The sequence below is a fragment of the Protopterus annectens genome, chromosome 11.part0, assembly GCF_019279795.1.
Source record: "Protopterus annectens isolate FY-2018-M chromosome 11.part0, PAN1.0, whole genome shotgun sequence".
Lineage (NCBI taxonomy): Eukaryota > Metazoa > Chordata > Ceratodontiformes > Protopteridae > Protopterus > Protopterus annectens.
Genome location: NC_056745.1, coordinates 257219220 through 257235074, shown reverse-complemented (window position 1 = coordinate 257235074; position 15855 = coordinate 257219220). Strand labels below are relative to the sequence as shown.

Here is a 15855-nt window from a genome sequence, read left to right as displayed (position 1 = left end):
CTAACAGTACCTTTTGGTTTCAAAAAGAGATTATCCTGGGGAGGGGGGCATGGCCAGGATGAGACCAGGATAGCAGCACTTTTCTTCTGCTCTGCCACTACATATATTTCTGACAGGAAATTTTATTTCTAAATAACCCTAAATAACTCAATTAAGTGAATTACAATAAATGTTGCTGCCCTAAAGGATTTTATCACAATATTTTCTTAAAATTCAACTATTTTCCTGTCAAAATCCATGAGAAAAAATTTCTTCACTGTATCCTGCAGCACCATGTGTTATACAAGACAATGTGGTCAAAAAAGAGCTTCACTCATTACTAATATTCAAGAATTGTCTTTGAAAATAGATTGAACACCAAAACAGATGACTAAGAAAAACTGTTCCAAACAAATGGAACACATTAATGAAGTTCTGCACTTACAGAGAAACCAGATTTCCACCATTGAAGACTCCTTGAATGATATGGAAGGAAAATTAAGTGAAGGGGAGAACTATATTGAATTTCTGTTAAAACAGAATGCTTTACTAGCCAAAATAGATGACCTTGAGAACAGGCCCCATAGGAACAATATTCATATTTTGGTCTACCAGAAGGAATAGGAGGTAACAATATTATTTATGTATTTATTTTACATTTGTTAACCGGAAACATCTGACTGGACACCTGTCCTTTTTCAGTGGAGTCCCAGGAAGAAAAGCTCCATGTACACAGTAAATTATTACATTAGACAGTTAAGATTTGCCTGAAGCTCTCTGTTTTGGAATAGAGTGAGAGCACACAGATCTCTGGTTAATCCTGTATCAAAGTCCAGTACTTTCCTGAGGCCCATTGTGTTTAACTTTATTTCATCTCAGGGTGAAGAACTGGCACTCAAAACTTCCTGAGCTAAGTCACTACTTAAAGCAGAAGAAGATGCTATTTATTTTGATAATGACTATTCAGCAACAATGATGTCTAAAAGGAAACAATTCCTTCCGCTTATAACAGAACTTAAGAAAAAGCAGATAAAAGTACATTTACTCTTCCTGGCCAGGGTGAAGATTATCCTTTCTAATGGGGTTAAATTCTTCGAGGATCTTGACCTTGCATTGTCATATCTACAAACTAGCAACATTTTTGAACAAACAGAGGACACGGACTGGTCCATTATATTCTTAAAAAGACAAATGGAGACAAATGGAAATAAGACAAATGAGAAAAAGAAGAAATTAAGGAGAAAATAAAGAGCTGTCCTTTTTCCTTTTCTTTATTTACAAAGGAAACAATAAAATGTCAAGGATTGTTTTTTTTTCTTTTTATGTAAGCAAGCTTAGTTTTACTTCTTTCTTTGCTAACAAAACATGAAATGACAACAAGCTCAACTATAACATAAATAGGAGAAAAATAAGACTGCTTTAACTGTACAGACTGGTCAGTGTTTAGAGAGGCTGCTGTGACAAACAGCCATATTGGCTTGGATACATACACTGAGTCAGTCTTACATTTCTAAGTGTGTGGAGGATGTAATAAACACCAAACTCATCACCATACGGGCAAATCAAAAACCTTGGGTAACTAGTGAGGTGTGTGAACTTTTGAAAGTAAGAAACACAGCTTTCAAATCCCAAGATATGGAAGCTTTAAGTGTGGCCAGAGCCAAACTAATCAAAGGTATCAAATAAATGAAAAAATCCTATAGCAGAAAAATCCAAAGCTAATTCAGGGACCAGAAGGATACCAGGTAATTATGGAAAGGAATTCAAACCATCACAGACTACAAACCTACATCAGCTTAATGTGATGATAGCATTGAGTTTCTGAACCAACTGAACAAATTCTTCAGTAGGTTTGATGTTGACAACAAAACAACAGCATGCAGAATCCCTGAAGATAAGGATGCAGTGGTGCTGAGCTTCAATACAATCAATGTCACCAGAACCTAAAACGTGTCAACCCGAGGAAAGCAGCTGGCCCTGACAACATCATGGGTAGAGTACTAAGGGAATGTGGGATGGAACTGCCTCCAGTACTCATTGACATCTTCAACACCTTACTCCATCTAGCCAGTGTTCTGAAATGCTTCAAGGAGATGACTATCATTCCTCTACCCAAGAAACCACAGCCAATAACTCTGAATGACTACCGACCAGTTGCTTTAACCTTGATGGTAATGAAGTGCCTGGAGCAGTTGATCAAAGATTATATAGCCTCAGTCTTACCTGTGACACCAGACGCATTGCAATTCACATTAAGGACAAACTGCAGTACAAGAGATGACATCTCACTAACTGTCCATGAAACACTGATCTACTTAGAATGCAAAAACTGCTATGCAAGACTGCTTCATTGATTACAATTCTGCCTTTAACACTATCATCCCTCAGAATCTGATATCAATGCTACTTCAACTGGGCATAGACTCTCATTTATGTAATTGGATTCTGTGCTTCCTTGCCTAAAGGCCTCAAAAGGTTCATGTGGGAGACAACAGCTCCAGAAGTATCATCATGAACACAGGAGTACTGCAGGGGTGTGTCTTAAGCCCTCTCCTTTTCAATATGCTGACACATGACTGCATGGCCAGACGTGAGATGAATAGGATCATCAGACTCGCAGATGACACCAGTGTTATAGGCCTGGTAAAAGACACAAGAGAGGAGGCCTACAGGAATGAGATTGATCAACTACTGGTCTGATGTGACAACAGCAGTCTAACACTGAATGCCAGCAAGACAAAGGAGATGATTGTTGATTTCAGAAGATCTCCAGTATCACACAATCCTCTAGTGATGAAAGAGATGACAGTGATGACAGTGGAAAGGGTCAAAAGTACAAAGTTCTTGGGTGTTCATATAACAAAGAACTTATCCTGGTCAGTCCATGTATCCAGCATAATCAGAAAAGCTCAGCAATGCTTGCATTTTGTAAGGAAACTTAGGAAGGCAAAATTACCAAGCTCCATACTTCAGACCTTTTACAGAGACACCATTGAAAGTGTCCTGACCAACAGCATTACAGTCTAGTATGGGAACTGTAACAATCAGGGTCAGAAGGCTCTCAAGAGAATTGTAAGGTTGGCAGAAAAAAAAACATTGGCACCTCCCTTACACCTCTGGAAGATCTACACAAATGCCGGTGTATTGACAGGGCCAAAAAGATTTCCAGTGATCCAACACAATCCTGCCAATGGCCTGTACTCCTGCCTCTCCTTAGGCAGGAGATACAGAAGCCTGCATTGTAAGACTACCAGACTAAATAACAGTTTCTTTCCACTCTCCATTAGACTGTTGAACTCTTGGGAAAAATGAACCATGACTTCTGTTACATAACTAGCCTGTCAAGTGGCTTATTTTATGGATGTGCAATAACCAAGTGCAGGACTGCGGTGGTGGTGCTGCGGTAGTGTTGTCACCTCACAGTAAGACGACGTCTTGTTCGATTTTCAGCTATAGCGTCTTCTGTGTGGAAACATGCGTGAATGGGCGTACCTTCATTGAAGGTTGTGCGTCAGAGCTGGCAACTCGGCACGTAAAAACCTACTGCCAATCATTAGCGGACCAGACTTCTGCTGTGGCGACCCCTAACCGGGAAAAGCCGAAAGACACAACAAATAGTAAGGTAGCTCATCTACACACTGAAGGAGTGTAAAGTGCAATATACAAACTGTGCAATAATTCAGTCTAATCACATTTATGCTGCTATTGTTTCAATTTTACTTTGACCAAATTACCTTTATATTGTTCCTTGCCTTCCTTGTCTCCTGTTCTGGTATAGGTGTGGGTCACTACTGTCCTACTTTACTTACTAATTGCTATGTATTAAATTTCTACTGTGATATTTTATTAATTTTTCTCTGTCTATATGTGCAACTGTTTCATGCATTGAGAATGAAGCATTGTAATTTTGTTCAGCTACACTGCTGTGTAGTTCTGAATGACAATGTTTTCTTTGACTTTAATCAGAAAATCAACAAGCAGTCTACTAATGTAAGGTAAATGAATTCCTTTTTTTCTGTCTTATGCTTGTCTAATTTACAGATAATTAAGAATAATTTTTAATAACTCATGCCAAAATATTAATTTCCCTTAAATGAAGCATACTAGTATATTATATGAAGGGCTGCATACAAAATTGCTTACTTAGGAACTAATGCATACTTTATATTTGAAGTAGAAAATGGCTGCAGTATAAGACATATCTGAATTTAAAGTTGTTTAATTCATATGAACTGCAGTTACCTTCGAGAGGGAAACAAACACTATGAGTGACGTTGCATACTTTCTTGTTAATAAAGAGGAAAAGACATTTACAGTGTTAAATTTAAACTGCTACTTAAATGGTATACTGAAAGGAATGACAGATAAAAATCTTCACCTGAGTGTGGATGCAACTCAGTGTAATAATTAACTACAGTAACATTAGAAAAGCTGTTTCACTAAAACTAATAGTAAAACCTAAAAGCTGCCTGTTTTCCTTGTGTAGATAATATGTTACTGTTCTGTTTAATAGAATGATTTATGATGTGCTGGATTGGGGAAGGGGTGATTGCAGTTGCTATGGATGTGTGTTTTGATGTTGTTTAACAATGGAGAGATTATGACATTTTAAATGGCTTTGAAATAGTCTTTATTCATAGATGAAATGTTCAAGTTCAATATGAAAGATATGGAAGTTGTGACTGATGAGTTGTCCCTGTGTGAGATGTTTCTGTGATAGATATGAAGCACCTCTCTCCATGGCTTGAGTTTTTTTTTTTTACTTCATTTAGAACACATGAAGCTTTCTCTGGTAAGCAGCTAGAGTTCAGTTGGAATCCCTGCCTAAACAAGAGAACAGAGCTGCTCATGTTCAGAGACTCTGATTAACAGGGAGCTTTAGAAGCATAATTTGAATAAAAAGCAGAACCTTTTAAATATACATTAGCTCAAATTTCACAGGAACTATAGTTAAACATACAGACAGTTATTGAAGAATGGAAACAGTTATAATGTTACATGTACTGTGAAATGCCTTTGAATACATTTATATATTTACAGCATTATTATTAGAGGCTAGAGCTTTATTATTAGAAGTGTGTCATACATGATATGACTATATTGTCAAATACACTTGAAAGTCTTATACATAAAGCAGAAGAAGCAATAAACTGTATACTTGAAAGAAATAACATAGGAGGCTTTAATTTACAGTAATAAAACAATGAATATAAACAAATAATGAAATATTATTTAAACATTGTAGAACGACTATTCATTTACTTTAATATAATCTTAAAAAGATGAAAAGGAAGAGCCTGAAAGTATATCAGTCTTATGGTGGGACACATCAGAAAACATTTTAAATTATTGTGAAGCAGTCTTTCATATTTTAGACTATTGATAAATTTCAAAACAATGTATTGATAAGCAACAGTAATAACAGATGTAAGCATATCTTTCTTTAACATCTATAATGAACACACAAAACTGGACAATGTATATGTTAAATAAGTTAAGATGTGAAATAATTGTTCTACTGTTATATATTAACAATGCTTTAAAGGGTACAGATTAAACTTTATTTTACTCTTAATGTCAGCATATCTGATTGTGGTAGAGTAGACTTTTTTTTTTTTTTTTTTTATCAGAGTATTAGATGGATCTCTCTGGTTGGATGGTTAGACTATTCAAGCAAGGAGTGTTAGACACCATGGGGGTAAGAGGGATTTTAAATGGAAATGTTTAATGATAATTATATTTGTTAGCTTTTTTCAAGTGTCCACAGTAGTAACTATTTTATGTCTAATCAAACCTTCAAATGTTAATGTCCACATGATGATTAATAAGCAGTTCTTTACTGACAGAGTATCATTATCTATGAGAAGTACATGGATGTTTTTTATCAGTAGGACAAATGGCACTTATTAACTGTATTTCCATAAATGTCAATGGATTAAATAGATGCAAGAGGGGTAGCTTAAACAGATATTTGAAGTTGTTTAATTCTCAAGTTATTTCTTACAGGAAACACACCTATTAACAGAAGACATAGACATGCTAAATACTAAAAACTACACTATATTATCCAGTTCAATATATAATAAAAAAGAAGGGTGGGTTTTGCTGCATTATGAAGAAATTCACTGCCTATGCCTGCGGTTATAGAACCATATCAAGATGAAAAAGGTATGCTTTGTACTGTAGCTACAAAGTATAATAAGATGATATTAATTTTTATTAATGTGTATTGGATTCCTGGAATAAGAATTAAACCACTTGACCAACATCTAGATCAAGTAATTCAAAACTCAATTGGCAATATCATTTTAGCAGAAGACTTTAATTGTATATTGCCATCAAGTGATACTAACACAGCAGGTAAAAGGAGAATACAGACCTCTGCAAAGGCACTGATAAAATTTACTGAATTGTTTCATCTTAAAGACATAAATGAATTTTCAGACCCAAATTCATTATTTTTTACCCATTATTCCCATAGACACAAAATGCAATCTAGAATTAACAGTGTTTATGTTTCTAATGACTGAGTGATACACTAGACAAAGTCAAAATAGTAACCTGTCCACTTTCAGATCACAATGCAATTACCTTTAAGCTGTTTTTGAAGTCTAATAATAATGTTAAAATCAGAGGATTACTAGCATATATAACTTATTTAAAATAATTTTAAGGATATCTTATTAAAGAAATCCTTTCCTTTATAGAAATTAATAATATAGAAAATACCTCAGAATGTTTTTATGGGATGCACTAAAAGCATACCTTTTTGGTCGAGTCACTAATTGGTTGTCAAATAAAAGAACACTGGGACAAAGAATTACATGAAATACAAAAAAATACTTGATAAGTTAAAATTAGAAAATCAGACAAAAATAATAATACAGAAGAGCTTAATAAGCTAAGCAAGAAATACTTGGAAATCTTAAACCATAAAACTAAAATTAACCTTGAGAAGTTTAAGATGATTAACTTCTCTATTAATGCAAAATCTATGCACAATTTAGCCACAAAAACAAAATGACTCAGTAAATCCAATCACATATAAGAAGTCTACTCACCTAGGAAGAAAAGAAAAGTAATAGAAATAGAAGATATTCTAAAGGAATTCAGAGATTTGTATAATAAAATCAATCAAAATAATTTATTAATAGATCCAGAAGAAATAATTAAAATATTTAAAATATAAAAAAGAAACTATCTGATGACCAAATTAAACTAACTGAAAAAAAAATCTCTTTGTCTGAACTTCAAACTCAAATTTCTAAACTGAAACCTAACAAAGCACCAGATAGTGATGGGATTATATCTGAACTTTATAAGTTGTTGTCCAAAGAAACCCTAGACATACTACACAAGGTTTTTTCTATAGTCAAGGACCTAGCTAAAGTTCCTCCTTCCTGGAAATATACCCTTATCTTTCCAATTTTAAAAACCAACAAAGATTCTACTGAATGCTCTTCATACAGGGCAATTTTACTTTTAAATATAGATTATAAATTGTTCATGGCAATTAATGCTAATATATTAAAATATATTTTACCCTCCATGATGAAGATCAAACTGGTTTTATCTTAAACATAAACACTGATATTATTAAAAGAATAATCACAATAATTGACTATGCAAGTAAAACAAAAGAGAACTTCACATTAATAAGTCTTGATATTAATAGTGCTTTTGACTTGGTAAACTGCAAATATCTCTTTCTGGTTTTAGAAGAATAAAATTTCTCAAGTAACTTCACACATAGATACTTTTACTTCTGATTCTATGCAAATTTTGAAAGTAACTAAACAAGGGTGTCCTCTTTCTCCTCTGCTTTTTACCCTAATTATAGAATCATTTGCTAATTTTCTCAGATCAAATATAGATATAAAAGGTATTAACATGAATTTAACTCTAAAATTTAACTGTTTGCTGATGACATCTTATTGACATTAAATGACAACAGTAATTTTCTATCTGTAGTTTTCTTAAGAATGGATGTATTTCAAATAAGATCTGGCTTAACATTTGACTATGACAAAACAAAAACCCTACCTACAAATACAAATAAAAAGAACATCAAAAATAATTCATTAAATATATTGTCAAAGAGAAGAAAATGAATTATTTAAGAATAATTATAACAGGTAACATTAAATATATAATAACTTATAATTATAGTAACAGTATAAACTAATCTATTAGACCAATGGAATAATCTATAATCAAAGGTTTATCTTACCAAAAATCTTATATATTATACAGTCACTAACATTATCCCCACAAAAAAGTTGTATTAAAGAATTTAACACTTTAATTTTGAGATTTCTCTGATATCCCAATATACCAAGAATTGCTTTAAACCATCATATGAGAGAATGGGCAGCAGGAGGGGTAGGGCTAACAGATCTAGAATTATTTTTATTATCATCAATTATAAAACCAATATATCTTTGGATTAATAACACTTACACATCTAGATGGAAAGAGTTTTTAGGAAATCTTTTTATAATCTGTATTAGAATATCTGTAATGTTTAATTATCTCATACTTAATTGCAATCTACATTGGTTATTTAAAGGATTACCTTATTGGAAAAAGTCACAAACATGTGAATCCTATTTCATTTCTACTATATTAAACACTTTTTAAAAATATATATATAGAAACCTGACATATAAATCATGGATCTTCCTTATATTGGCATATACCCAAAATAACATATCCACCTCAAAGTTAAAAACAATGATCACATTTAAAGAGAAAGATCTGCTATATTGGATTCAGTTAATGAAAGATGAAAAGCTACATTCTGTTGATTATATTAAGAGCAAATATAATTTAGATAAAGACGTGGCAAGATGTTCAATCCTGCAGACAGCATGTAGAAGGGGGAAATTAAGTTAATGCAACCAAGGATAAGAGATCATATCCCAAAATTAATTGAATAATATTCTTAAGGTAACATTCGGACAGAATCTTTTATCTGAATTATATAGAGCTGTGAGGAGATAAACAAAAAATTGTGATGACAATCATTGGAACTATTTTACCAAATTAATAATAGACCTCTGAGTGAAGAAGATAAAAAAAATTCTAATATCTTCTAGACATACAACTTCTTCTCTTAGATGAAATCTCTTGTAAATTTTTGCATAGATCTTTCTTCATACCATGTAAAATTGAATTAATGTTCAAGGAGGAACAAGTTTGTTGGAGATTTAATCAAGAACTTAAAGTAGATTGGCAACACGTGTTTTTGACTGTACTGTCTTAACACCTTATTGGAATAACATTAATCTCTTGTTATAGTCTTTTTGGAGATAAATTTGTTTTATCTAAATCAGTAATCCTTTTTAACACTCCTATTCCTGTATGTGCTAAAAAATGAAATATCTCATTTTGTGGTCTATACTGTCTATAGCAAGGAAAGTTGAATCTCAGAATTGGAAGAACAAATCTACACCCTCCTTCAAAGAATTTATAAATATTGCAACTGAAATCTGTCACCTGGAAATCATTACAATTAAGTAAAGAACAACAAGGATTACTTCTTGCTACAATGCATTGACAAAACGTAGAGATCTGCTTGACAAGCAAAATAACTGTATTTTAGATTAAATGTAATGTATAATAACTTGAATAACCTGATGGTTAATGGATGCTTCTGCAAATAGTTTTTCTTTTGTGTGTGAGGTTTCATAGATTTTTTATCATTTATGTTCACAAGTTTCTGACTGTAAATATTGTTGCGATTATTTTACAAAATCCAATAAAAATGTAAAAAAAGAGAGATCAAGCTGGTGTTTCATAGGTATTTATTCAACCTTTGTAATCATGATGTGTACAGATTTTCTGACCCATTTTGTAGGACTGAAGAAGGACAAGAATAGGAGTTGCAAAACTCTGTACCTTTCTGCCACAGCATCTCTGTGGCTGTGTTGACACATCCTGTAGTTACATACCTTTAGGCTTACATGCATGTCTGGCTTTTCCCAGTATGTTAAGACCAAAATGCAGTAACTAATATGTTAGATCTGCAGCTGCTTACAAACAAAATGAAGACTAGCTAAGATCTCTTTTGTCCTTGGTAGCACTGTAATGGATTAGGGTCATTTACTACTTTGCAGTGACACGAGAACTTGCTTATTATTCTTAAAGTTTACTTTTCTAGAATTAAGCTGTGATGGCTCAGCCTTAATTGTCACACCTAACTGAGACGATGTTTTCACCTCTTCACTCTATACATTATTGTGTATAAAAGCTAGTTCAGTGCCATATAATGATGAAGGTATATGTCTATTACATCAGGCATTGTCATCATAATATGACTGTTATTTATCAATCTGGACTTACCTGAATACCAGTAGGTGAGATCTTGTGCCAAATGTTTAGTCATGTAAATAAAGAGTTATTTTTCTTCCTTTTGACTGCTTTCTCCCTCATTCCCTTATTACAGCAGTGCTCTTGATCACTAGACTAGCCAGCCATTTTCAGGGAGAAGGCCTTAATAGCTATTAGGTTTGAGTCACCACCATGGAATAGATTGAGGGAGGGAAGCCAGGTGTCCTGCAATACTGTAGTTTAAGTAGATTTTATTGTACATATAGTATCTCAGTGAGGAAAAGAAGTGTGTGGCAATGCCAGCCTTTTCACACTGTGCTCCCTCTCTGTGATTAGAATATTTTCTTAAGGCACTGTCTTCCTGATCGCCAGTAGAGTGCCTGCTTATTTAGCATTTATTCTTCCACCATTCCTGTCTGAGAGAGGGTGGACTGCTTTTAGCCACTGTGCCCCCCCAGCCAGCTGATTGTTGGTCACTTATACCATGGCAGGAAATCCTGCCCCTTTGTCATTAAGCATAAAGGAACTTAACATGGAGGGCAAAGTCATGAGAAAGTGACCACTGTTAGCATGCATATTACAGGGAGCTTACTACTGCATAATTTACTGTTCTAATTTTGGCAGTATCCATTTTGTTCCAGTATGGCAGTGAAGGGTTCCTATGTTAAGGATGTCTTCCCAGGAAAATATTTCTTACCTGGGTGTGGCCAGCTCATCTGTAATATAGCTTGTGTTTATTTTAGTATAACAAGTTGTGATTCTGCAGTGACTGTAGTACAGGTGCTGTAAATGCTTTTCTGATTTATGACCTATAAGATTATTGGTTACAGTTCACTTGACCAAATGCCAATTTGTTTGACCAAGAGAAATGTAGCAACATTTGTTTGATCAACAGTTTTTCAGATTGTTTTAATGTCTGTCTGAGTGACTGCAGGTATGGTCAACAAAGGTAAGTAGTTTTTTGTAGGGCTGAGTGTTTGTGTGCATGTATTTGTGTGTTAAGGTAGAAGTTAGGAAAGGGGATAGGATTAGTGTATATTAGGTGTGTGCATGTAAACACATATGTCTGTGCATGGTGAGTGTCTGAGCTATCATGCATAGTGGTAGCGGTAATGTTAAGGAAAGGTAAATGGTTAGGGTTACCGTGCATTAGTAACATTGCCGGTCCACCTTAATAATGCATGATAACCCTGTCCCAACTCTAACCATGTTCCCTGTCTTAAAAAATTCCTTTCCATATTACTACCACTGTCCACACAAATTTGAGGTTAATGTGTGATAGGGTTATTAGTTCATAACCATGCAAAGTCTGTTTCCTTGTTCTGTGAACTGGGTGTCTGTAATTTATGTTGTCATATAATGAATTGATAAGATGCTTTGGTCTATGTTTTGTGTGTAGATCATTTAATGTGCAGACCATTTATTATATAATCACACTTTTATACACATATAAAGTAGGCATAGATCAGTGTGCAGAAAATATGAGCTTTGTATTGTAAGCTTTAATATTTAGGTGATGTATTGCATGTAAAATTTATGCAGTTGTAATTTTTTTATTGTTACAAAGAACTAATGTAAATTGTTTTATTTCTGCAGGTTTCTCTAATGTTTTGTTGGATGCTGACACTGCACACCCTAATCTCATTCTGTCTGAAGACATGGCCAGTGTGACGCATGGCAATATCAGACAGCAGCTTCCTAACAACCCTAAGAGGTTTAGCAAGTGTTCCTCTGTCCTGGGGTCAGAGGGATTCATGTCAGGCAGGCATTACTGGGAGGTGGTAGTGGTCAACAAGACTGACTGGACTGTAGGTGTTGCTAGAGAATCAGTCAGCAGGAAGGAGATCATCATTGTGACACCTGAGATTGGATACTGGGCTGTATGTCTCAGGAATGGGAATAAGTATAAAGCACTTGAAGCACCATCTAAAGTTCTTAGCCTAAGAGTGACTCCCCAGAGTATTGGCGTGTACCTGGACTATGAGGGGGGGCAGGTGTCCTTTTATGATGCTGATAGCATGTCTCACCTGTACACCTTCACTGATGAATTCACTGAGCGACTGTACCCTGTGTTCTCCCCAGGTCTTAATAATGCTGGAATAAATGCAGAACCCCTGAAGCTGCTTCACTTAAAATTGTAATATGGACTGGAAACCCTTAATGTGCTGACTTTGACATTAAACTGTTTCTATTGTATGAAGAAGGGATTTGTACTTTCATTAAAGAGAATGAGTAATATGATAAAAGAAGTTTTAAATAGATTTATTGAGAGAATTACTATGGCTGGTATGGTATAAAAAACAATAACAAGCTTTAAGCTAATGGAACATTAAGACAATGTGTCTTCTGTTAGCACATTCCTATTAAATGATTAGTACATGTGTCTTCCTGTCTTACAATGTTTATATATTTCTTAAATAAGTCATATTAAAGTTAGATTTACCCCGTACAGTTCCACTGGAGTTCTTAAACTGTAGGGAGTTTGTTCTGCTATTGCAAATGACCTCTGTTCTTTGTACTTTTTTTACCATCTTTCTTAAATTCTGAAACTCCATGAACCTAGTTCTTCCTAATTTTATGTCATCATGCTTGTTCCTTGATGATCCAGTCTGGTTGATACTGTACATACTATAGGCTAGCATTGGATGGACAGAGAAGTGAGACATTAGTACTGCATTTGTTTCTATTTTCTTCCTTTGTCTGATGTCCTGCTTTGACAACAAGAACATAAATCTGCATGCATGATGTGGCAATCATAGTACAGATATATGTAACTAAATATTAAGTTATTGCGCATACATCTGAACTACCCCGATTTCAGCAGAATGTTCATGGTTTTGTCTCAGATGCTTAACTCTCCCTTGTAATATGTTTTGATTTTTCTGGTAAATAACTAAGGATTACAGTTATTCAATTATACCACAGTACAGGTACATAGCTGTAGCCCTAAAAATGCACATTCATTCAAAACATCCAAATAATACATATTTCTCACTGCCTTTAACTTGTAAACTAGACACTTCTGATGCAGACGCGATGCCATCATGCTAACAATAAAACTCAACTTCATGTACAGGAATGTTTGGTGGGTGGAGGACATCAGTTTACCTTATGCTGTGAATTTTAATAAAAATATAAATAAAACTACCAATTTCACATGTACAGCATGGAAATGCAAAACAAGCTGCTATGTATAACAGAAAAATAAAACTATTTCATAGATTACCATTTCAACAATATGAATATGATCTCTAAGACTCTGTCAGTGCCCCACAAAGTAGGCCCTAATACTACAGCACCCCCTGCTGGCTGCAGCACTCATGTTTTACAGACATGGGCTTTAGCATGTTGTCACCTACAAAATCCTGGCCCTCTGCACTACTAAGGAACAAATCCTTCTTGTGCCATCACTCATGGAGGAGCATCACTGATAATTTTATTTAATCATTAATTTATACGCACAGCTACATGGATGTGACCAACATATATGTGGCCATCTATAAGGAAACTCCATCATACAACTGCTACTTTTATTGAACTTCAAATACAGCAACTACCTGATGCCTTGTATTCTAATTTATTGAAGACTTAGTTTATTTTTCTGATGCCTTTTAAACTGCAGTTTAAGCAATTTTGGCAAATACTAAACTAAACTAGGTCCAAATGGTACTGAAGTTATAATGACAGATGGTGTGAGTGGCAAAGCTTTATATACTGACCCTCTAGAAATTAATGCTAACACATACAGAAAACAAAAATAGACAGCAGATTTTTACTAATGCCTAATAAGGAAATAGGCATTTCTCAGGTTATTGTGACCTTAAAATGATGCACATATATAATCCCTCACACAGAGGGTCATAGACATTTAGAAATAAGTTATGACACCTGTGTGTGACGTTTATCATTAGGCATGTGTGACGTTTGTCATTAGGCGTATAAGACAAAACAGATACCTCTAAGACTGTAAACATGCTGAAATACTATGGGTAAAGGAAACAAGTCTTTTCAACAGGATAAGAAAAATAGTTAATGTGAGAGAGATGGATAAGAGGAAACTATGAACAGTATTTCATGGCTCAGTTTATTTTCAGACATTGCTTACTGATAATTCTCTGATATGTCTAAAAGTAGGGATCTGGGTTCTACCTTCAGTTCTTAATGTAACTTTCAACTGTTGGATTGGTATTTAGCAGTAAAGACTGTAAATTTATATCTGGCAAAAGTAAGTTGGAGCAGACAATGAGTATTTTAAATAAGGAGTCTAACCCTGAATCATGAACAGATAGTGAAAATGCAACTTAAAAACTGAGCATTCTTTACTTGTGGGTAAAGATGCCTATATTTGAAAAAAGATATACATCAGGATACTTTGCTGCCGACACGATGACAGAATAAAGAACACCATGACTGTTCCAGTTAGCCTTGTGATGGGAAAATCATGATTTTTCCAGTAGTATTCTGCATGTTGGAATTAACAGTAGTAGGAATCACATGCCATGGACTTGTGGTCATATAAACTGAGCTTATTTGCTCTTCTTGCTTGCTGAAAAAAGAGTGATGATTACTCTATCTGACATACTAAATATCAATGTTGTCTACAATTTAATACCACTATGCCTGTTTAAATTTGCTCTTGCAGAAAGAATTGATGCACTTCATGGTATTTTTCTTTTCTTAACACATAACAGCATTTCTGTAAAAAAGTCTTACTTATACATCCTGGTTGATTAGTCTATAGTTAATAAATGAGCATTTGATGGAATTCCTGTTTTGTTTTTTTTAATTAATTTTTACAAAGATGACACTTATTTTTGTTTTCTGTTTATAAAACTGTATTTCATTTTCAGCTTTAGTGCAAATTGTGGTTTTGGAAGTTATTCTGTAAACTAAGAATTCTGCATGTCTTTTTGCAGTATTTTTATGTCTTTTATGTGCACATTTTGTCTACGTGCCATATCCAGAGGATGACATGATGAAGGAATTGACTAGGATTTTACATACAACAGCATCAGAAAAATCTAATTCTTCAAAAGTGAATTGATTTTCTTACTTTATACGTGTAGTACTATCATATCTTGGGACCGTTTCCAAAAGACCTTAAAATGACAGCAGGCATTTTGGAATTTGGTCACTGTAGTAAACGTATTTATAGTCCTTACACCAAAGTAATTGAGACCAGGTCTTTCAATTCAGGCCAACTTACACTGAGAGCAAGTCTTTTGGAATTTGGTCCTTTATATATCCAATTTTTACAGTTTTCCTGTTATGGAGTGTGGATCTTTGTCTACAATCAGCATAGAAATTTGAATTGCTGTAGTTTTTGTAGTGGCATAGATCAGCAGCTGGTAAACCTGTCTTTCTATACATCCTTCCAGTTATACCATGGGAAACAAGGTGCAACTGTAAAAAAAAAAAAAAAAAAAAAAACATTGAGGGGGCCTCCTTAACAACAAACTAAACACTGGCAAACAACTGCTTTATGCACCTGAAATAATGCTTTGCAATGACATGCATGATAGGAGAGTAATTCCTAACTTCATA

The 15855-nt window shown here is 34.2% G+C and overlaps 1 protein-coding gene across 1 annotated transcript in view; it reads left to right on the top strand.

Moving 5' to 3' along the window:
* The window catches only part of LOC122815312 (zinc-binding protein A33-like), a 327419-nt gene extending 312343 nt beyond the window's left edge, over window positions 1-15076 (top strand). The window contains exon 6 of the mRNA XM_044087695.1: window positions 11908-15076. Coding sequence (XP_043943630.1) covers window positions 11908-12452 — 545 coding nt within the window. The 3' untranslated portion in view covers window positions 12453-15076. The remainder of the gene's footprint in view (window positions 1-11907) is intronic.
* Window positions 15077-15855: the final 779 nt, after the last annotated feature.